This window comes from Sorex araneus, chromosome 4 (assembly GCF_027595985.1).
Source record: "Sorex araneus isolate mSorAra2 chromosome 4, mSorAra2.pri, whole genome shotgun sequence".
NCBI classification, from domain to species: Eukaryota; Metazoa; Chordata; class Mammalia; order Eulipotyphla; family Soricidae; genus Sorex; species Sorex araneus.
In genome coordinates, this window is record NC_073305.1 from 142,265,611 (window position 1) to 142,290,466 (window position 24,856).

A 24,856-nucleotide genomic window follows, 5' to 3' on the forward strand; every position below is an offset into this window, starting at 1 on the left:
AGGAGCATATACGTTTAAGAGTGTGATTTCTTCCTGTTGTACATATCCCTTGATAAACAGAAAATGACCTTCGCTGTCCCTTTTGATCGTTTTCATCCTGAAATCTATGTTGTCGGATACCAGGATGGCCACTCCAGCTTTTTTAAGGGGGTTGTTTGCTTGGAGGATTGTTTTCCATCCTTTGACTTTGAGTCTATGTTTACTCTGTTTGTTCAGGTGTGTTTCTTGCAGGCAACAGAATGTTGGGTTTAATTTCCGGATCCATTTAGCCACTCTGTGTCTCTTGATAGGTGCATTTAGGCCATTGACATTGAGAGAGATTATTGTGATGTGGTTTTGTGTCATCTTTCTGTGGGATTTGTTGTTCTTATGGGGCTCCTCCTTGTCTTAGAGTAGCCCCTTTAGACCTTCTTTCAAGATTGGTTTTGAGTCTATGAAGTTCCTGAGGTGTTGTTTATCCGAGAAATAGTGTATGGTTCCTTCGAGTTTGAGTGAGAGTTTAGCTGGATAAAGTATTCTTGGTGAGGCATTCATTTCGTTGAGTTTTTTCACTATGTCCCACCATTGTCTTCGGGCTCGGAGGGTTTCTTCTGACAGATCGGCCGTAAATCTGAGGGGTGCTCCTTTGTATGTGATTTCCCTCTTTGACCTTGCTACTTGTAGAATTGTGTCTCTATCTACAGCATCTGCCATTCTGACTATGATATGCCTTGGAGTCTTTTTATTTGGGTCTCTTTTTGCTGGCACTCTTCGGACTCCTTGTATCTGGATGCCTGCCTTCTCCAGCTCTGGGAATTTCTTAGTAATGATGTCTTTGACTATGTTTTTTTCATTGGGGTTACTTCCCTGTGGTTCTGGTACTCCAATGATTCTTATGTTGTTCCTCTTGAAGTCATCCCCCAGGGCTCTGATTCGCTCTATAGCCATTTTGAGGTCTTTCGCCATTATTTGTTGCTGTCTGTAAGCTTTCTGCAGCTCATCTTCCAGGTCGCTGATTCTGTCTTCGGCTGTAGTCATTCTGCTGTTGAGGGCATCTAGTGAGATTTTTATTTCATCTACCGATTCCTTTATTTGTGAGACTTCCGTTCGAAGGTTTGAAATTTCTGCTCTCATTTCTGCTCTCATTTCTTCCTGTATTTTCTTGGTAGACCGTTCCAGCGCTTCATTCATCTCCTCCCTTAATTTATTGGATGTCTGTTCCATATTTGCTTGGAGTAGGTCGACTCTCCTCCAGATTTCCTCTCTGAATTGTTTATCTGAGAGGTCGTAGATGTTGGGAGACTCTTTTGAGGTTTCTAGTATCTTTTCTTCTCCCTCTCTTCGTGGAGGGGATTTTCGCTGCTTCTTCATATTGTCACGGAAGTGTAGAGTTGGAACCTTGTAGTTATTTATTCCTCTTCCTTTTTGTGGGAAGAAGGGACTCCGATTGTGCTAAACTTCCCTTATTCACTGATAGCTTTTATACTGTCAGCCAAAGCTAATGGCTATTTTGCGTAAATGTTTGAGATCGCAAAATTGAGTTTTCAAAGGAATACACAGTACCGATTGAGCTGAGGTAGCAAAGAATAACTGCGGCCGCGTTAGCGTTGGCCGCTCTGAGAGGAGGCCACGCCCACTTTTAGACCACGCCCACTAAGACACAGGCCACGCCCCCAGTGTCTTCCTGTTGATGGGGGGGATGGGAGGGCGTGGCCGAGGGATGGTCCTCGTACCTGATGGACGTGCGCAGTTACAAGCCGGTTCGGGAGACGGGGTGCGCAGGGCGAGCAGGGAGTGACTTCAGAAACTCGGGAGACGCAGACGGCAGCGGGAAGTGGGGGAAAGGGAGGGCGTGGCCGAGAGCTGGAATGTACTTTTGAGTGGTTGCATCATTAATAAAATTGATATTGTTTCAGTTGCCTTTTAAAAGTCTTACAGGGGCCGGAGCGATAGCACAGTGGGTAGGGTGTTTGCCTTGCATGCGGCTGACCCGGGTTCGATCCCCGGCATCCCATATGGCCCCCAAGCACTGCTAGGAGTAATTCCTGAGTGCAGAGCTAGGAGTAACCCCTTAGCATTGCTGGGTGTGACTCAAAAAGCAAAAAAAAAAAAAAAGTAAAAGTCTTACAAACCATGGAAACAATTTTACATCTGAACAAAAACTGCTTTCATTTCTTTATCATAGTACTTACTAAAATAAAACCAGGTTAAATATTTCACTGAGGGGTAGTAGAAGATTTAATACTTGGTGCTGTAGGCCCCCTACCCTCAGAAATGCCAAGTGGAGCCCTGACATTCATGAGCACCCCTTGGCCATGTACCTTACTTAGGCCCCTACTGCTCATCCAAGCGTTTTTTGCAAAAGTGCCTCTGCAAATAAACATAATAAAATGAACAATACAACCCCAAGTCGACTTTCTGCCAGCTTGGGCTCTTCTTAATTCCCCCACAACTTTGCCACGGCTGCCAATCAAGCCCAGCGCTGCCCCATCTCACTCGTTTTGACCAGGTAACGACTGAGAAATGCTTCCCTGCACTGCGTGGCCCTGCGAGAAACTGCGACCCTGCCAGGAAGATACTTGGGGCGTGGCCTGTATCTCAGTGGGCGTGGTCTCAAAGTGGGCGTGGCCTCTCCGATATTATCTTTGACCTTAGCACAATAGGTATTGTCTATTTCTTTGAAAATCACTTTAATCATCTCAACCACTTATGCAAAATACCCATTAGCTTAGTCTAACTTTATAAAACCTATCAATGAATAAGGGAAGCTTAGCACAACCAGAGCCCCTCCTTCCCACAACATGAGGGAACAGGAATAAAGAACTACAAAGCTCAGATTCTACACATCCATAACAAGATGAAGCACAATAGGTATTGTCTATTTCTTTGAAAATCACTTTAGCCATCTCAACCCCTTATGCAAAATATCCATTAGCTTAGTTTAACACTATAAAAGCTGTCAGTGAATAAGGGAAGTTTAGCACAACCAGAGCCCCTCTTTCCCACAAGAGGGAACAGGAATAAATAACTACAAAGTTCCAACTCTACACTTTCGTAACAATATGAAGAAGCAGCGAAAATCCCCTCCACGAAGAGAGGGAGAAGAAAAGATTCCAGAAACATCATCAGGGGCTACTCACATCTACGACCTCTCAGATAAACAATTCAGAGAGGAAATCTGGAGGAGAGTCGACCTACTCCAAGCAACCATGGAACAGACAGTTAAGGGAGGAGATGAATGAAGCACTGGAATGGTCTACCAAGAAAATGCAGGAAGGAATGAGAGCAGAAATTTCAAACCTACGAACGGAAGTCACACAAATAAAGGAATCGGCAGATGAATTAAAAATCTCAGTAGATGCCCTTAACAGTAGACTACAGCCGAAGACAGAATCAGCGACCTAGAAGATGAGCTACAGAAAGCTTATAGACAACAACAAATAATGGCCAAAGACCTCAAAATGGCTACAGAATGAATCAGAGCCCTGGGGGATGGTTTAACATTTGGAAATCAATCAACATAATCCATCATATCAACAAAAGTAAAGACAAAAACCATATGATCATATCAATAGATGCAGAGAAAGCATTTGACAAGATCCAACATCCTTTCATGATGAAAACCCTCACCAAAATGGGGTTTGGAGGAACTTTCCTCAAGATAGTCGAAGCCATCTACCACAAGCCTACGGCAAGCGTTATCCCCAACAGGGAAAAACTAAGGGCCTTTCCTCTAAGATCAGGCACAAGACAAGGATGCCCACTCTCACCACTCCTCTTCAATATATTACTGGAAGTACTTGTGATAGCTATTAGACAAGAAAAAGAGATTAAGGGCATCCAGATAGGAAAGGAAGAAATCAAACTCTCACTATTTGCAGACGGTATGATACTATATCTAGAGAAGCCTAAAGCCTCTACTAAGCAACTCTTAGAAACAATAGACTTATACAGTAAAGTTGCAGGCTACAAAATCAATACCCAAAAATCCATGGCCTTCCTATATGCAAACAATGAGGCAGAGGAAAGGGACATGAAAAAAGCAATCCCATTCACAATCGTGCCCCAGAAAATCAAGTACCTCGGAATCAGCTTAACCAAGGAAGTTAAAGACCTCTACAAAGAAAACTATAAAACGCTACTCCATGAAATCAAAGAGGACATGAGGAAATGGAAACATATACCCTGCTCGTGGATAGGGAGAATCAATGTTGTCAAAATGGCAATACTCCCCAAAGCATTATGCAGATTCAACGCGATCCCTATAAGGATACCCCTGACATTCTTCAAAGAAACGGATCAAGCAATCCTAAAATTCATATGGAACAACAAACATCCATGGATAGCTAAAACAATTCTTGGGAAAAAGACGATGGGAGGCATCACCCTCCCCAACCTCAAACTTTACTACAAAGCAGTAACAATTAAAACAGCATGGTACTGGAACAAAGGCAGAGCCGCAGACCAATGGAACAGGGTGGAATATCCCTACACACAGCCCCAAATGTATGATCATCTAATCTTTGATAAGGGAGCAAGAGATATGAAGTGGAGCAAGGAAAGCCTCTTTAACAAATGGACAACCACATGCAAAAAAATGGGCTTAGAACTCGACCTGACACCATGCACAAAAGTCAGATCAAAATGGATTAAAGACCTCAACATGAGACCACACACCATAAGATACATATAAGACAAGGTCGGCAAAATCCTCCACGATATTGAAGATAAAGGTATCTTCAAAGGTGACACGGAACTAAGCAATCTAGTAAAAACAGAGATCAACAAATGGGACTACATTAAACTAAAAAGTTTCTGCACTGCAAAAGATACAGTGACCAGAATCCAAAGACTATCCACAGAATGGGAAAGGATATTTACACAATACCCATCAGATAAGGGGTTGATATCAATGGTATATAAAACACTGGTTGAACTCTACAAGAAGAAAACATCCAACCCCATCAAAAAATGGGGCGAAGAAATGAACAGAAACTTTACCAAGGAAGAAATATGAATGGCCAAAAGGCACATGAAAAAGTGCTCTGCATCACTAATCATCAGAGAGATGCAGATCAAAACAACCACGAGATACCACTTCACACCACAGAGAGTAGCACACATCCAAAAGAACAAAAGCAACCGCTGTTGGAGAGGATGTGGGGAGAAAGGGACCCTTCTTCACTGCTGGTGGGAATGCCGACTGGTTCAGCCCTTTTGGAAAACAATATGGACGATTCTCAAAAAATTAGATATTGAGCTCCCATTTGACCCAGCAATACCACTACTGGGAATATATCCCAGAGAGGCAAAAAAGTATAGTCGAAACGATATCTGCACTTATATGTTCATCGCAGCACTGTTTACAATAGCCAGAATCTGGAAAAAACCCGAATGCCCTAGAACGGATGACTGGTTGAGGAAACTTTGGTACATCTATACAATGGAATACTATGCAGCTGTTAGAAAAAAGGAGATCATTAATTTTACATATAAGTGGATCGGCATGGAAAGTTTCATGCTGAGTGAAATGAATCAGAAAGAGAGAGACAGACATAGAAAGATTGCACTCATTTGTGGTATATAGAATAACAGAGTGGGAGACTAACACCCAACAATTGTAGAAATAAGTACCAGGAGGTTGACTCCATGGTTTGGAGGCTGGCCTCACATTCTGGGGAAAGGGCAACTCAGAGAAGGAAATCACCAACTATAATGTAGTCGAAGGCCATGCTGGGGAAGGGTGTTGTGGGCTGAATGAGGGCCAGAGACTGAGCACAGAGGCCTCTCAACACCTTTATTGCAAACCACAACAGCTAATTAGAGAGAGAGAACAGAAGGAAATGCCCTGCCACAGTTGCAAGGTGGGGTGGGGGGAGATGGGATCCGGGAGGGTGGGAGGGATGCTGGGTTTACTGGTGGTGGAGAATGGGCACTGGTGAAGGGATGGGTTCCCGAACTTTGTATGAGGGAAGCATGAGCACAAAAGTGTATAAATCTGTAACTGTACCCTCACGGTGATTCACTAATTAAAAATAAATAAATTTATAAAAAAATAAATAAAATGAACAATACATAAGTAAAATGAACAATTCACTCAAAGTTACAAAATAAAAATAGAAGTTTTATATACTTAGTGTAGGGTCTTTAAAAAAATGGTCCATAATTGATGGGTGATAATAACAATTTCAAATCAATCACTTTAGTGAAAAAAACAGTGACAGGGAAATTGAATTTCACACTTTGTTTTCAGTTTTCTGGTATTCATTTTGAGTCACTTTCTTGAATATTTCATATTTGAAACTTTAAAATATCACTTATGATTAATTTGGTTACTAAAGATAAATGCAAAAATTCATTGTGGAAAAATATTTTAAACGCAAAATTTGAAAATCTTATCTTAGGATAGGCAATATTGATAAAATTTTGACAGAATTTTTAAAATCTGTTTACCATGAAAAGTTTCAAATATGCCCTCAAATAGAAAGAATAGTGTAACAGGCTGTCATATAGCCATCCCTCAGCTTCAACTGAGTGTGTGTTTTGTTTAGATAAAACCTATACCAACAAATAAATATAGAAATAGATGTTGTGACTTGATGAGGGGAGGAAGAGGTTGGAAAGATCTATGGACATTTCAGGATTCAGGAATAGTTTGTGAAAAAACTGGGGTGAGAAAGATTCTGGTACATTTTCAAGCATTAAAGATGCCCGAGAAAATGAACCAAAAAAGGTTGTTATACAAAGAATATTGATTTTCATTTTATGAGCAGCTTTGGAAGAATTATATACTTTTTTTCTGTGTATGTTTGTGATAGCAGAAGTTGCATGATCAGTTTGTTTCTGTTCCCCAATTAACAATATTGAAAATAATAACATGCTTGTCTTCATTTTTACTTGCTAAATTTCATTTTCAATTTCTTCTTGTACGTTCTTCCTTTGTGATTCTTTTTTAACTGATTCACTACTTATATTTAAATATATAAGTATACACACCCCTGAAACCTATGGTGCTTGTGATTTGATTGTAATTCTTTTGGCATTATAGCAAACTTGGATTATAATTTAGTTTTCTAACTATTTTCTTTCCTTCAGAATGTCAAAGAACCTGAATCTATTGGATGTAGCCTATTTGCACATCATATTCTGGATTCTCCAACGTTATTTCTTGCCTTGACCTAAGTTACATGGCACCCTGACATAAAGGCAGCAAGGGTTTATTCCTAGACTTAGCAGATAAGGTGGAAGCAGATCAAGTGGACATAGGTGTGGCTTGATGACCGCATTGTGGAACTGGTAGGACTTTTGCCTCACTGAGCAGCCCCCTCCCTGCCCCACCAGCATGAACTCACTCTCATTTTCTTTGTTTTCCTGAGGTTCGGGGATGAGCAGGTATGGACCTGAGCTTCTCCTCTCCTTGTGGCTTCCCTAAGTCTTGCCTTCTGTTATAAAATAGGAATCCCAGCAGCATCTCAAAGTCTTATGGGCTAATTTATTGGCTTTCTCTATTGCACAATTTCCTTTTACTCTCTAACTCTTACTTTTTTCCTTGTCAGCATGTTCAAAGATGCTAGAAATAGCTATCGGTGTTCTCAAGTCATCTCTGGGGATGCTCTAGGATCACTCTAACTCATCTCACAGGCTATGCTCACTGATCTTATATATCATCTTTTCTTTAGTCACCATGTCCGGGAATAGCAGGGCACTCATTATAGGCACCCATGGGTTCCTCATTAATTTGAAATGCTCAAAAAAGTTCTCTTGTATGAAAAAAATCCCAGAAGCGGTCGCGTGACATCTAATAGACCAGTTTTCCCTCTTGGAGAATATGACATCGACCAAGAGTCTATTGCCTGCCTGGGAGTGCCTGGCAAGCTTCCCGGGCGTATTCATATTCCAAATACAGTAACAGATATATACGTACCTCTCGGAGAGCCCGGTAAACTACCAAGAGTATCCTGCCTGCACAGCAGAGACTGGCAGCTACCCGTGGCATATTCAATATGCCCAAAACAGTAACGATAGTCTCATTCCTCTGACCCTGAAAGAGCCTCCATTGTTGGGAAAGATGAATAAAGAGAGGTTGCTAAAATATCAGAACTGAGTGTAATAGAGACCTTACTGGTGCCCGCTCGAGTAAATCGATGAACAATGGGATGACAGTGATGACAGTGCTTACTCCATCCTGATTATTTTTTTGCAATCATGAAAGCTTAATGATCCCCTAAAGGATTAATTAAAAAAATTAGATAATACATCAGCTGAAGCTATTTAATGAAAAAAGCACATTGGAGATAAGCCTCCATTATTTTGAGTAATGGGAATACAGAACAATTTATACAGAACATAATTAATCAGGAAACTTGCCCTATGTCATGTACAAAATTATCAAATCTGATGGAACTAGATGGTTGTGAACCTGAACTGTGTTATCTATGAATGCACTAGGTGGAATAGATAGATATCGGCAGGGATTGTAGGAGAAGAAGAGAAAAAAGATATTGTTAGAACTCAGGGTAGGACTCCCTTCTTGTCATCATCTCAAGGAACTCCTTGATCTTGTTATCCTTGGGATGACATGAAGGGAGAGAAGAGGGGACTTTTCATAAATACCAAAAGGCTGGCAGGGGAAAGAGCTAAGAGCTTCCACACTGGGACTCGTAGACAGAGACTCTTCACAGATGTCTAGGAAAAGACCAGATGCATAATCACATCTCAACCAAAAGCAGGAGCTCATTCTGCCTGGGTTTCACAGTTCTCCTTTGGCAGCCCCTAGAGAAGTCAGGCCAACAGTTCACTCTAAGGGAACAACCCCTTTTTCCAAGATAAATTAACGCAGAGAGCAGTGATGGAGGGACTATAAAGAACAGTGATTGAGAGAAATAGTACAGCGGGTAAAGCACTTGCCTTGCAAGCAGTGAGACAGATTCTATCCCCAGCACCCTATATAATCCACAAGCACTGCCAGGAGTGAATACTGAGTCAGAGCCAGGAGTAACACCTGAAAATTTTCAGGTATGACTTCCAAACATGACCAACCTAAAGAATATAAAGAGGGGCAAGGTGGAGAGATAGTACAGAGGTAAAGTTACTTGCTTTGCACAAGGGCACACATACTCCCTATCTGAAGTTCATCCCCTAAAACACACACACACACACACACAAACACACACACAAACACATGCACAGACCACCATGGATTTTTCTATTGGAAACCCATTTTCCTTCCAGATGGTGCTGTGTACTTTCACTTTCTAAAATCCTGAGCTTGCTTTTTCTTTTGTGGTCCTCACAAATACTTTTCCTAGGAAACACACATAGATCAGTACAAATCCACACTGTGTCAAATTGATTAAAAGGATAATTCTACTTGAAGCACTGCCAGCCAGGACTAATTAGATAGACAAGTTCTCTGGTGAAAACTTTCTGGAGGAAACATTGTCTGGTGGGAGAGAGATAGTTTAGCGGGTAGAGCATTTGACTTGTATGCAATTCACCAGGGTTTCATCCCCAGCCCCACACATGGTCCCCAAGCACTGCCAGTATTGATCCCTGAGCATAGAGTCAGGAGTAAGCCCTGAACACTGCTGGGGGTGACCCAAAAATCACAAAAAATTTATCTGATGGAAAAAGCATGTTGAAAGTTTTACATTTCAAAATAGCTTTTGGTTCATAGGGGGAATATAGTAATAAATGATTCTTCCTTGAATGAAAGATGGGGTGTTCCTTCCTGTTTGAATGAACTTCAGCAGCAGCACTTAATGTCTCTTTAGTCAACAGTAAACTCCCACTGAACACCTGTCCTGTTTCAAGTACCAGGCTATTTTTTTTGTTTTGTTTTGTTTTGTTTGGAGGTGATATATGGATATGGTGGTGCTGGGAGATTACTCCTGGCTCTGCACTCAGGAATCACTTCTGGTGGGTTCTGGGAACATTCAATCTGCACAGGATTGAAGCCAGGACAGCCTTTTCAAGGCAAGTGCCCTACTCACCGTACTATCTCTCTGATCCAAGATCTACTGTGTGAAAGCTGAGTCTTCCATTGAAATTATTCTCACTATAAAAAAAATCTAATTAAAAGATCACTCTTGTGAATTGCATTGTAAAGACTGCGAATTACTGTGCATTCTAAGGACAATAGTATATACTTATCTAAAGAAACATACCTGTTTCTTTAAAAGAGAGGTTCCATGTCAAATTCTTTCTTCCAACACAACAGAACATTGAGAACTTCCAAGCAAGGGGTTTCCCCATAATTCAGCAGTTAGGGTATTTACCTGCATGTGGCTGACCCAGGTTAAATCCATGACATATGGTGCCCCCGATGGTCCCCCACTCACTAGGAGTGATCCCTGAGTGCAGAGCCCAGAGTAAGTCTTAAGCACTTTCTGGTGTAACCCAAAAACAAAACAAAACAAAACAAAGTCAAATTTCCAAACAAAAGAAAATACCCCAACAATACCAGGTAATTTCACAGTTAAAATTTTGTGAGGTATTAAACCTAGGAGTATAAGAGAAATATTCAAGTGCAGTTTTAAGAATAATCAAAAAATTACAAGCCTAAGCCAAGCCCTATGTAGCAATGTAGATCGAAGAGAAATACCATATTTCCAACACTTCAAAAGCACCCTCCCAGTGTAACTCTTCACAATACCAATTTTGTCCACCTATACCTGAGGACTGATGATATCCTTACTTATGTCTATAATTTTACCACCTAGGGGTCTATTCCTAACTTATTAATGTTTTTTTTGTTTTTGAATTTTATATTAATAGAATAATGCTCAATGAATTTTTATCAGAGATTCATTGAAATTCTATTGTTGCGCATTTGGTTATTTATTTTGGTCTTAGAACTTTTTTTGGTACTGCTGGAAATTGCACATAGGGCTCAGACATCTTATAAAACTGTAAATGAGTGGTGATGGAGAGTTAGTTTGGAGGTTAAGGTATTTGCCTTACATATGGACAAATCTCAATTTAATCCCCAAGCATAGAGACTTGAATAAACCCAGCACTGCCAGGTGTTGGTCCCTTCACTAAACCCCCAAACCCAAAATAGCGGGTAACTTTTCAAGTGTTCTCTTGTCAAGTTTCCATTAAAATAATACCTTTCTGGTCAACATTAACTTTTTTTTTAAAGTGCTGCAAAAGTTTATTGAGCTTTCAGAGACATAGGCAGACCTCTTTTCTCCTAATGTAAAATCTCAGCAGGAAGAACCTGGTGGAGGCAGACCCCTGCTGACAGGGCTGGAAGGGCTGAGAGGCAATCTGAGATAAGGTGCTTACAGGGATAACAAAACCACTTTTCTTTGCAGATGTGTAACTTTTTAACTTTAGAGATAATACTTCCTTGAAAATTTAATCAAATGTTATCACTTTTCATGTTAAAAATGACTTAACGTTGATTAGAGGGGAAGACAGTATAAACTAATTTATAAAACAATTGGGAAAAATATTTCAAACATTAATTTATTAATTTACATTAACTAAACATTAACATTTTAACATCTTCAATCATTTGAGAACTATTCCAATAAATACCTGCTTGTGTGGGAATCTATATTAAGAGCTCTGAAACTAGACACAAATTACTACTGACTAGGTGGCTAATGAACAACAGGCATTTATTCCTCACAATTCTGGTATTTGGGTGTCCTTGAACAAAGCAGCAAAAAATTTGGTGTCTGCTGAGGAGCCATCCCTCATGTAATAAAAAGGGTGTGTGAACAAGCTCCAACAAGCCTCAGCATGAAGGAACTGGCAGAGGAACCCAGGTATGTGGGACCCGTGGCTGAGATCTCCAAGCCTGTTCAGATCGGGACTGGGCAGTCCTCTGCCAACCATATCCCCTGTTTTCCAGTAGCTTGGCATTCACACCCAGAAATTGCCCCCGGTGCTGTGTAATGTCATCAACGGCCAACATCTAGAGACTATAAAATAAAACACCCAGAAAAGAGCGATGCAGTATTTCCTGGACACCTTATACTCTAGCCCAATGATGTAACTAAAGTACACACATTTGTTTGGTTTTAACATACTTGTTTGTATTCTCTTATATACAGGCTTAATTTGCTCCAGCAAGAAATACAACACCCTTCATACATTTCCATTTTATTGTGCTGGGAAGTTGCTTGCTGGTGGGGTGGGTGTTTGAATATTACTGTAATGAACTATTGTGAACTACCTTTTGAATATAACCGTGATTGTCACTGCCATCCCGTTGTTCATCGATTTCTTCTTCAATTTGCTTGAGCAGGTACCAGTAACATCTCCATCGTGAGTCTTGTTACTGTTTTTGGCATATCAAATACTCCATGGGTAGCTTGCCAGGCTCTGCCACTTGGGCGAGATACTCTCGGTAGCTTTTCGGGCTCTCCGAAAGGGGCTGAAAAATTGAATCCAGGTCGACCGAATGCAAGGCAAATGCCCTACCCGCTGTGCTATGGTATAAGAATTGCAAAAAAAAAAACAAAGAAAAGAAAAAAAAGTGCATATGAGTTCTCTGGTGTCAACTCCACTTTTTTTTTCATTTTTTAAAATGAAATACCATGAGATATACACAATTATGTACTTACCAACTTTCATAATTATGTTTCAGTTGTACAATTCAACTCCACTTTCAAGGAATAACAGTATGTAGGTGCAACAGGTAAAATCATCAAATGAATAAGAAAAAAGCACACTTAATATATGTATAATCATAATGTTCTGAGAATGATAAAAATAAATTCAGCATAGCATTATTCAGAGAAAGATTCATCAAAAAAGAAATAGTTTATCTAAGGCTTGAGAGTGACTTGATTCTACTTATTAAAGAGGGACAGAAAAGTCAAGCCAATTGAATTTATTAAAAAACACCCTGGGGCTGGAGCGATAGCATAGCAGGTAAGGCATTTGCAGCCCATCCGGGTTTGATTCCCAGAATCCCATATGGTCCCCTGAGCACCGTCAGGGTGATTCCTGAGTGCAGAGCCAGGAGTAACCCCTGTGCATCTCCAGATGTGACCCCCCCCAAAAAAACCCCAAAAAAACCCCACCTACTCTCAGGGAAATGTAAATTGAAACAATGATGAAGTATCACTTCACACTAGTAAGAATGGCACATATCTGAAACACAGAAAAACCAGTGTTGGCAAGGTTGTGGTGAAAAAAGATTCCCATTTGCTGTTGCTAGAATGTCATCTAATTAATCCTCAATGAAAAGTGGTAGGGAGACTTTTTAAAAAGTAAGAATAGAATGCCTGTATCCAGAGATTCTCTTTCTTCGCATCTACTCCCCAAACACAAAAACATTAATTCAAAATGATGTATGCACACCTATGTGTACTGCAGCACTTAGTACAATAGCCTGTTTATGGATGCTACCCAAATGGTAATGACCGATGAATGGACCAAGAGGTTGTGGTACATGTACATAATGGAAAGCTAAGCAGCTGTCAAAACAGATGAACTTTTCTGCATGTGCTTTGCTGCAGGTTGGATGAAAAGGGATAGATATAACATAAGTGAAATGTCAGAGAGACAAATAAATACTAGATGATTGTACACATTTGTGGAGTAGAAAGAGATAAAAGAAGAGAATAGAAAATATCAAACAGTAACAATTCCCTGTTTGGGATTGCACATCGATTACCAAGCAGGAGTTGGTGGCCATAACTTTGTACATCAATGCCATTTGCTTTAACATTAGTACCTAAATTACAATTAAATTAAGTTTTAAAAAGAAAATAAAAACAAGCTACTGGTCAAGAAAGATAATATAGTAGGCATGGAACCAACCTAGATCGATCTCTTACATGCTATATGATTCCCCAAACCCCCACTAGGAGTAATCCATGAGCACAGGGCCAGGAGTACGCCCTAAACACAGCTAAGTGTAAGAAAAATAAGAGAAAGAAACACAGGCTACTAAGTATTTTGGTGATGGGTGCGATATTAAAATTATGTACATGAGAAGCTATTATTAATAGTAAATCTATCTATTGTAAATCTACTTTACAATAGATAAAATAGGGCTGGAGCGACAGCACAGCGGGTAGGGCATTTGCCTTTCACACGGCCGACCCAGGTTCGATTCCTCCATCCCTTTTGGAGAGCAGGCAAGCTACTGAGAGTATCCTACCTGCACGGCAGAGCCTGGCAGGCTACCCATGGCATACTGGTTATGCCAAAAACAGTAACAACAAGCCTCACAATAAAGACGTTACTGGTGCTCAAGTGACCAAATGGATGAACAATGGGACGACAGCATTGTAAATCAATAATTTTAATTAAAAATAATAATTTGAAGTAAATAGAATAAAAGGCTATTTAGACTCTCTGGACAAATTACATTGCATTTACTATATTCCTGCTGAATAATGTTGCTTCAGCATCATATCTTAAAGGATTTCCCCAGCAGTGTTATTTTAAGGTATTCTCACTGTAATACACTGGAACGTTTATTCCCTTCTGGAGCATGATTTGCATTTTTCTTTTTTATTTCTTTTTTTTTATTCTTTCGAGCCACATTCAGAGATGTTCAGGAGTCACTTTTGACTCTGCACTAGGAGTCACTCCTAGTGGTATTCAGGGGACCATCTGAAATGCTGGGGATTTTATCTCTGTTGACTACATGTAAAGGGGAGTGCCTACCCGCTCTACTGTTGTTCTGACTTCCTGACTTGTATTTTTCAGCATGATGTTTTATTCAAAATGTGTCAAACTTAAAAAAATAAAAATGGCTTCAGTTTTAGAATCTATTTAATTTAAGCAAGTGAGAAAATTAGATGTATTTATTTCATTAAAAAGAAAAAATTTAGGGGGGGCAGAGAAGTAGTACAGTGTGTAGGGTGCTTCCTTTGTTCCTAGCTGACTCTGGTTCAACCCCTAGAATCCTATGTGATTTCCCGGACACCACCAGGAGTGATTCCTGAGTGTAGAGCCAGGAGTATCCCCTAGCACTGCTAGGTGTGACCCAAGAACAACAATCAAAAGAACAACAAAAAGAAAAATGAAAGAGAAACTTTAAATATCACAAATATTTCTTTAAAATTTAACATGCTAGGTTCATAAATTTAGATAATAAAGTAGAAGCTAAGGGATATATTTGTTAGATGTGTTATCATTTCTAGACTTAAGAATCATGTGTAATGCCCCAAAGTAGAGAAAGTGTAAAAAGGAATGTGTCAGCCATAGAGGCAGGGAGTGGGATGAGGTGGAGGTGGTGGGAAGGATAGTGATGACATTGGTGCTGGGAAATGTACAACTGGTGGAGGGATGGCTAATCCATCATTGTATGACTGAAACATAATCATGCAAGCTTTGTAAATGTATCTCGCAATGATTCAATAGAAAGAAAGAAAGAAAGAAAGAAAGAAAGAAAGAAAGAAAGAAAGAAAGAAAGAAAGAAAGAAAGAAAGAAAGAAAGAAAGAAAGAAAGAAAGAAAGAAAGAAAGAAAGAGAAAGGAAGGAAGGAAGGAAGGAAGGAAGAAGGAGATAGAGGGAAAAAAAGAGAGAGATAAAAAGAAAAAAGAGAGGGGGCCGGAGCGATAGCACAGCGGGTAGGGCATTTGCCTTGCATGCGGCCGACCTGGGTTCGATCCCCGGTATCCCATATGGTCCCCCAAGCACCGCCAGGAGTAATTCCTGAGCATCGCTGGGTGTGACCCAAAAAGCAAAAAAAAAAAGAAAAAAGAGAGAAAGAAAAACATCAAGCACTCAAAAAATCAGGTGATTTCTTACATTTTTTTAAAGATCTCTTGCATATACACTCCATACTTTTGGAAGGCGGAGAGCTCTTCTCTGCAGTGCTTCTGGAAATACTTTGTCAACCACACAGTATGGTTCATTATTTGGGTACAGCAATGCAGGGTTGCTTTGGTCAGTGGAATTGGAGGCCACCAGAATCACAGTGGTGGCGCTCAGTGGTCACCAAGTCTAACCTTGATGATCCTTCAAAGCCACATGGTTTGGAGATCAAATGCAGGTCCCTGTACTGAAGGTGTGTGCCACTTACCACTCTGCTATCTCCCCGGCGCAGCATTCAACTTCCAGTGTGCAATTATAATGTAAGAATAACAATTATCAAAATATGTGTAATAGGAATAGAGTAATCAAAGAGTTGGAGTGCAGATTTAGCATGCACAGGCCCTGAGTTTGATCCCTTTTACTTTGCTGACTCTCAAGCATCACTGGCTCTAACCTTGGTATCCCCTGAAAAACAAACAAAAAAAGTTTAATGTATATCTGACTTTTCTTACTTAAAGTAAAAATTTAAGATTTAAGATAAAAATAATTTTATTTTTAATTTTTAATTTTTATTTATTTATTTATTTTGCTTTTTGGGTCACTCCCAGCATTGCACAGGGGTTATTCCTGGCTCATGCACTCAGGAATTACTCCTGGTGGTGCTTGGGGGACGATACGGGATGCTGGGAATCGAACCTGTGTTGACTGCATGCAAGGCAAGCGCCCTACCCACTGTGCTACCGCTCCAGCCCCTAATTTTTTTTAATGAAATATCTGGGCAAGAGCGATGGGAAAGTGGGTAGGATGTTTGCCTTGCAAGTGGCTGACTAGGGTTTGATTCCCTGTCCTCTCAGAGAGCCTGGCAAACTACCCAGAGTGTCCTGCTTGCACTGCAGAGCCTGGCAAGCTACCCATGGTATATTCGATATGCCAAAAAAGTAACAACAAGTCTCACAGTGGAGACATTACTGGTGCAAATCTATGAGGAACTGGTCGACAGTGCTACAGTGCAATTGAACTATCTACCAACAACTTTAGATTTATAATAGAGCTTGACAATGGCACCTCAGATAATCAAAGATGATGGAAAATCAACTGTTGTTAGGATTAGTTATCACATCATAAACTCTCCCTCAACTAAATTGTATCAACTCATCTGAAACCTGGTCAAATTGTGTGATAACTTATTTTAATGGTGAAGAAAGTTGATGATTTATGGAGTATACATCAAAACATAATTTACATCATAAATAATGTATTTAGATGTTTTAAAGAGTATAAAGCAGTTTGAAGGTAGAAAGTACATTAAATAAAAACCAGATAGTTTTTTTTTACCATTTTAACAAATTAGTTTTCTATTTTTCATTTTCATCTTAAAATACATTAATTAAGGACTCGTCATTAAATTAAAGGCATTTTTGGACAAAATTAAAAAAAATTTTTTTATTAGAGAATCACCATTAGATACAGTAGTTATAAACTTACAAACGTTCGTGTTTGCATTTTAGTCATACAATGATCGTTTACCCATCCCTCCACCAGTGCCCATTCTCCTCCACCAATGTTCCCAATATCCCTCCCACCACCCCCATCCCATTCCCCACCACCCAACAGGCTTCTAGGGCAGGGCATTCTCAACACTCCTCTTAGGTGTTGTAGTTTGCAATAGAGGTTTTGAGTGGCCATTGTGTTCAGTCTATAGTCTACTTTCAGCACACATCTTTCAACCTGAGTGGGTCCTCCCAACATCCTCTATTTGGTATTCCCTTCTATATCTGAGTTGCTTTTGCCCCCAGCATGTGAGGCCGGTTTCCAAGCCCTAAAGCAGACCTCCTGGTCCTTATCTCTACTACTCTTGGGTATTAATCTCCCATTCTGTTTATATTCCACAGATGAGTGCAATCTTTCTATGTCTATCTCTCTCTTTCTGACTCATTTCACTTAACATGATACTTTCCATGTTGATCCACTTATATGCAAATTTCATGACTTCATCTTTTCTAACAGCTTCTATTGTGTAGATGTGTATTCCATTGTGTAGATGTACCAAAGTTTCTTTAACCAGTCATCTGTTTTTGGGCACTCCAGTTTTTTTTTCAGATTTTGGCTATTGTAAACAGTGCTGCTATGAACATACAAATGCAGGTGTCATTTCTCTATACCTTTTTGCCTCTCCGGAATATTTTCCCAGGAGTGGTATTGCTGGGTCAAATGGGAGCTCAATTTCTAATTTTTTTAGAAGCGTCCATATTATTTTCCAAAAGGGCTGAATGAGTCGGCATTCTCACCAGCAGTGAAGGAGAGTCCCTTTCTCCCCATATCCGAAGCAACACCGATTGCTTTTGTTGTTTTGGATGTGGGCCAGTCTTTGTGGTGTGAAATGATATCTCATTGTTGTTTTGATCTGCACCTCCCTGATGATTAGTGATGTATAGCATTTTCTCATGTGCCTTTTATCCATTCGAATTTCTTCTTTGAGAAAATTTCTCTTCATTTCATCCCCCCATTTTCTGATGGGTTGGATGTTTTCTTCTGTAGAGTTCAACCGGTGCCTTGTATATCCTTGATATCAAACCCTTATCAGATGGGTATTGGTTGAATATCCTTTCCCATTGTAGACTGTCTTTGTATTTTCATCACAGCTTCTTTTGAGGTGCATAAGTTTCTTAGTTTACAATAGTCCGATTTGTTTATCTCAATTTTCACTTGCTTGGATAGGGGTGTGTCATCTTTGAAGATACCTTTAGCTTCAATGTCATGAAGGGTTATTGCTGTCTCTAATCCACTTTGACCTGACTTTTGTACATGGTGTTAGGTAGAGATCTGAGCCCATTTTTTTTGCATGTAACTGTCCAGTTTTGCCAGCACCATTAGTTGAAGAGGCTTTCCTTGCTCCACTTCACATTTCTTGCTCCCTTATCAAAGATTAGATGATCATATATTTGAGGGTGTTGTCAGGATATTCCACCCTGTTCCATTGGTCCCATACCATGCTGTTTTAATTAGTACAGCTTTGTAGTAGAGACTGAGGTTGGGGAAGGTGATTCCTCCCATTTTCTTTTTCCCAAGAATTGCTTTAGCTAAAGCTTATGCTATGCAAATGCTATGCTATGTTTTGCTACGGCAGCTCTCCTGGCAACATCTTGCCACAGACTCAGACTACAGCACTCAGGCCAGATTAATCATTCCTCACCCTAGCAAGGTCCAAATCTAGTTATCACTGTTTGGATCATGACAACATTTGTCCATGATCAAGCTCTTAACTTATAGTTAAGCATTAGGCACTTTGGCCAGGCCCATCTCGATGCCAGGGTAGCACACAACTCACCGCTTGCCCTGGGTCTGTCTCATCCCTCGTCGGGACCCTTCTTTGGGGATGCTAGGAAGTAAGGGCAGCTGAGGCTTAGGTCAAGAGAACAGATGACCTGGAGGAAAATATCATGTAGAGTCAAATGACTCCCAGGTTACAAAAGCATAACATTTGTTAAGTCTTCCTGTGTCCATACAAAAAGGACTTGCTCTGAATAAACTATGCAAAGGACTCAAGGAGAAGAGAAAAACATTATTACAAGTCAACAGAACACTAAGAAAGAAGCTACAAATAAACAAAGAGGAATAGGAGCACTGTAACGGGAATAACCCAATAAACCTAAACTACCTGAGGCTATGTTATCCTACACATGGCTATTCTCATAAACATAATTATCTAAGCTAGCAGCTGACCTATTCCCCTTCAGATGAATGGTGAAATTCTCTCTCTGAAAACAACATTTCATTTTCTCCATAGATAAAGTTTTATTTCAGATTCTCCATATTTCTCCTTCAAATTGAGATCAACCACTTATGCTTTCTGGAAAATAGTGTTTGGTAAGTACTTATTTTTTGGTGGTGAAAGACAACTGAAAGAGGAAACTCTGGTTAAAATTGGTTTGAAACTACACACTCAACCATGATAAAGCAAAAATAATTTTTTAATTTACAAAACATGTTGAAAACTGGAGAAGAAAATAAAGGCAGTAAGTTCTTTGCAAGTTGGAAAGCAGATATCACTTGTATCACTTGTAGTCCCGTTAATCTTCCATTTGCTCGAGAGGGCGCCAGTAACATCTCCATTTGTCCCTGTCGAGAGCTAGTGTAGCCCAATGATACCTGCTCGCTCCAGGAACAGAAAGAGCCTCAAATCGTTCATTCAGAGATTTGACAAAGAAATCTGACCATCTAGTTGGAGGGTGGCCACGAGGTCTTCTGATGTCCCATGGAATTCAGTCTGTAACAGCTCTAGTCCAACGGTCGTCTCTGAATCGTATTACATGACCGGCCCATCTGATTTTTGATGCCTTGGCAAATGAGACAGCATCCCTGATTTTTGACCATCGACGGAGGTCAGAACTCCGGATTCCTTCTCTCACTTGAGTGAGACATGATATTCCCAGCATAGCTCTATTATTATCGGTCTATTATTTTGAGAAATCTGAATGTAAGCTATAAGGAAATATGAAATATGTAGAAAACTCAGAATACAAAGACAGCCCATGAAATTGGAGAAGTTATTTACTCAAAACTCATTTAATAAGGGGTTAATATAAAAATATTTAAGGCATTGGTGGAACTTTACTGTCACTATCACTGTCACTGTCATTCTGTTGCTCATCGATTTGCACGAGCAGGCACCATATCCATTTTGAGACTTGTTGCTGCTGTTTTGGCGTATCAAATATGCTATGCCACGGGTAACTTGCCAGTCTCTGCCATGCAGGCGTGATGCTCTCTGTAACTTGCCATTAAACTACAAAGTTTTGAAACTTTGTAACAAGTTTCAAAAAAGAAACATTTCATTTCTGAAACACACTTGCAAAAGTGCAATGTAACTGGTAACCACTAATTAGTATTATTTCCACTTTTACAAAGGTGCCCTTTCAAAAGCATTACTAGCGCCAGGGAAGCGAAATAATTCTCAAGCAAATTGCTTATTTGCAATTCAATATCAATAAGAAACTAAGTAAATAGTCAAAGTAAACAGGGTAGATATTTCATGAATATAAGTTTATCACTGTGAAAAGAAAGGAAATCCAACCCCATCAAAAATGGGGAGAGGAGATGAACAGAAAATTTCTCAAATAAGAAATAAAAATAGCCAAAATGCACATAAAAATGCTTGACATCACTAATTAGCAGGGAAATATAAATAAAAACAGTAGTGATATATGATCTCATGCCAGAGAGACTGTGGTGGATATAGAGAGAAAGGTTCTCTTACTCACTGCTAGTGGGAATATTGACTAATCTATCCTTGCTGGAAAACAATATGGATATATCTAAAAAAAATCTAGGACTTGAGCTTCCATTTAACCCAGCAACTCCACTTCTTGAAATACGTCCCAAGAGCCCAAAAACAAAATGGAGAAAAGACATTTGCACCACAATGTTCCTTGCAGCACTGTCCACAAATCTGGAAACAATCCAAGTATCCGAGAATAGAATACTGCACACAGAAACTATGGTTTCTACGCACAATGGAATATTACTTGGCTATTAAGAAAAGAAAAAGGTATGCAATTTGCTGCTACATAGAGGGACCTGGAGAGTATGATACTAAATCATTAGAGGGAGAGAAATTGGCCCAGAATTATTTCTCTCATGTGGGGGATATAAAGAAAGATAATGGTGTAATAACAAATACACAGAGACAAATCATAGTGCAAAAACTTATTTTAAAAAAGATAAAGAGAAAAGCATCTCTCCTGAAAGCAGACAGGGGTTATGGTGAAGAAATGGAAAATGGTGAAGGGAATGGTGTTGAAACATTGTATGCCTGAAACCCAATCATGAATAACTTTGTACTTTTGTGGTAGTTAAGTAAAAATTTTAATTGTTCAATATATCTCTAAAAAAGGATAAGACCCTAAAACCTACATTACATTATCACACTTACCATAATAAAATGATAACTGGTTTGAAGAAAGCAAGAAGAAAAAAGCATTGCTCCAGTGAGAAAATTAAGAACTAAGGTTCAATGGCAGTGTGTAAAAAAAACAGGAAATAAATGCAAGTGATATTTAGGGAAGAGGATGATATTCACCATGAATTTATATAATGAGCATTTCTTTTTTTTTAATTTTTATTTTTTTAAAAATTTTATCACCATGTGGAAAGTTACAGAGTTCTCAGGTTTATGTCTCAGTTATACCGTATTCAAACACCATCCCTTCACCAGTGCCCATATTCCACCACCCAAATCCCCGGTATACCCCCCGCCCCCCCACCCCAACTGTATAACTGACGAACCTCACTTTATTTTCTCTTCACCTTGATTACGTTCCATATTTCAACACAAAACTCACTATTGTTGTGGGAGTTATATCCCCAAACAAGATAACCCTAATAAGGAGGCATTTGATAATTAGTTTTCCATTCAAAGATTGTATGTTTTCAGGTTTTAGAAAAGGTCGCGTGGCCGCGTTAGCGGCCGCGCGGCTCGGATGTGTCCCAGTCCCGAATCCTGGAGCCGTGTTAGTTGCTGCTCAGTGTCGCCAGGGTTCCATCTGGAGAAGGTGTGCTGACGGCACCACCTCCCTCCGGCCCCCCAGTGTTGCTGGCCCCGATTCGGGTCCGGAGCATTGTCCGGGTCGCGTTGCTCACCAGAATGCCTGCCGCTTCTCTGTGGATTGTGGCATCAAGATGGCGCCGAGGGTGGGTTGAGGCCGTGACTTCCGGCGGCCGGGACCACTCAGAGTTTTGGGCTGGCGCCGCCCCACTCCAGAATGAGCATTTCTTTTAAGGTTCCTTTAAGATGGCTTCAATTTAAGTATTACAGTAAATAAAAAATGGTCATATAACCACTTTCTTTCATTCTATTTCAGTCCATATAGCTCTAAAATTTAAAGTATGTGTCTTAGAGAAAAATAATTCTTGAAGGAAACAAAAGATAGATGGTCTTCAGTGAGAGTTTCTGAAAAGGGAAGAAGAATCACCACCCTGTTTTCCCCTAGCGGGGTTGGGGGGGGGTGGGAGGCTGGGAGGAGGATGTGTTCACTTAGACTCTCTGTGACCCAGAGCTGATTTGGTCGACAAAAGAAAGCGAAAGACATCTCAGGAAAGCACAGGAACCCTCTTCCCTTTTCCAAGTCTACTGCTTATCAAACAATGGGAAGTCCCTGGCCTCAGCTGCAATCAAACCCCAGAACATGCGGGGCCACGGACAGAAGCATCTCGAGGTCTGGCCATGGCGACCTTGCTTGAGAAACCCATGGAGAAGTTCCAGACGGTGCTGGACCTGCTGCTCAAGCACCGTAACGCCCTGGGCTACGGGCTGGTGAGCCTGCTGACCGCGGGCGGGGAGCGCATCTTCTCCTCTGTGGTGTTCCAGTGCCCCTGCAGCGCCAGCTGGAACCTGCCATATGGGCTGGTCTTCCTGTTCGTGCCAGCGCTGCTGCTCTTCATCCTGGCTTTTCTGCTGCGAATCCGCACGTGGCTCTGGCTGACCGGCTGCTGCATGCCCGATGCCACGACCAGCGCCGAGACGGATGCCAAGACCAGCGCCGAGATGGGGAAGACAGGAAAGCAAAGTTGCAAGATGTGCCTGGAGATCACCGCAACCGCCTTAGTGGCGCCTTTAACCTGGGTGGCCGTGGCGCTGCTCGGGGGAACCTTCTACCAGTGCGGGGCCAGCGGCACAGCCCCGATGGTGAGATTTTTGTGCAGCGGCCGCCAAGACGACTGCATGACTCTGTTGCCCAAGATGCCCTGCCTGCAGGACAAAGAGCCAGGCCTGCTGGACCTCCTGCAGGAACTTCGGGCGCACTCTCAGGTCAGCGCTGGCTCAGGAGGCAGCAGGGAGGCAAAATTCGAGCCTTTTCCTTTTCTTGGGTTGGCAGGGTGGGGGCACACCAGGCTGTGTTCAGGGTTTTACTGCACGCAGGAATCATTCCTCAGGGATGCCAGAGATGGAATCCCTGGCGGCAGCCTGCAAGGCAAGTGTTCTACCCACTGTACTATCACCCTGGCCCCAGAAAACAAACTGAAATAGCCACTTGCCTATTTTATAGGGACACTATAGGGCACTGTTGAAATCAAACCAGTGAAAAGGAGGAAAGATGCTCCCTCTGATGTGTGCAGCCAGAAGAAAGCCCTTAACAGTGAATCTGTGAGGCTCTGAGGTCCCAGCCCTACAGCCATTGGGCTTAGAAAGGACTTTGAAAATGAATGATTTACTTGCATGTGTGAAAACTCCACGTCTGAGTTCTGGGGAAGAATATAGAGGTTCCTTCCTGGATCTTCGAGTGGACTTAGAATATGGGTCTGGGTCTGGCCAGCAGTTGTCCAGAGCTCCAGAGCTCAGGGCCACTCCTCCTTTGAAGGGATTCAGATTCCAAACTATTGCTAACTCATAGTAAGGAGGGTACTTTAGATTTGACCTGAGGATTTAGGAAATGCCTGACAGAAAATGTGACTGAATTGCCACCTTTTTTGTGTTTTCCTAAGGTGGGAGGCTGGATGCTCATAGCAGTGATTGTCCTCTGTCTTCTGGCTGGCACATGTTATTCCCGATGCAGATCTCCAGTTAGTTTTATGCAGCTAACATTTCAGAAAACATATTTGGAAGAGGAGCAGAAGATGCTTGCAAAGGAAACTACAGAGCATGCAAATAAATTGGCAAAGGAGAATGTTAATCGTTTCTTTGGGGGTTCAAGGTCTGAACATGTCCAAATCCCAAGTCCTGAAGCCTGGAAGCAAATTTCATCACTTTACACTTTTAATAAGGATGGCCAGTACTACAGTTTGCTGCACAAATACATTAGTGAGAGAGATGGGAATTATGACCCCAGTCCTGAGAGAGCTGATGAAGCAGAGGATACTGTGTAGATTCACAAACTTTGCAAGGCAATGATAATATGTGACCTGATGAAGGAATAAAATGGAATGTACTTTTGAGTGGTTGCATCATTAATAAAATTGATATTGTTTACAGTTACCTTTTAAAAGTCTTTCAAACCATGGAAACAATTTTACATCTGAAACAAAAATTGTTTTTAATTTCTTTATTGTAGTACTTACTAAAAAGAAACCAGGTTAAATAATTCACTCAGGGACAGTGGAAGTAGTTTACGTGGTGGAACACATGTCTAGCATGTGCAAGACCCTGGGT

General features: G+C 40.8%; 1 protein-coding gene across 1 annotated transcript; it reads left to right on the top strand.

Annotated features, from left to right (window-relative positions):
- The first annotated feature begins 22,933 nt into the window (after positions 1-22,933).
- On the top strand, positions 22,934-24,573 carry LOC129404368 (calcium homeostasis modulator protein 6-like). The gene is made up of 2 exons (XM_055136733.1): positions 22,934-23,518; positions 24,193-24,573. Exons 1-2 carry the CDS (start codon positions 22,934-22,936, stop codon positions 24,571-24,573), a joined length of 966 nt encoding a protein of 321 aa, XP_054992708.1.
- The last annotated feature ends 283 nt before the right edge of the window (positions 24,574-24,856 follow it).

What these genes read in the sequence shown, in the direction of transcription:
- LOC129404368 (XM_055136733.1), top strand. Translation starts at nt 22,934, where the DNA reads ATGGCGACCTTGCTTGAGAAACCCATGGAGAAGTTCCAGACGGTGCTG. An exon ending in AACTTCGGGCGCACTCTCAG is followed by an intron (nt 23,519 to 24,192) that starts GTCAGCGCTGGC and finishes TGTTTTCCTAAG; the next exon opens with GTGGGAGGCTGGATGCTCAT.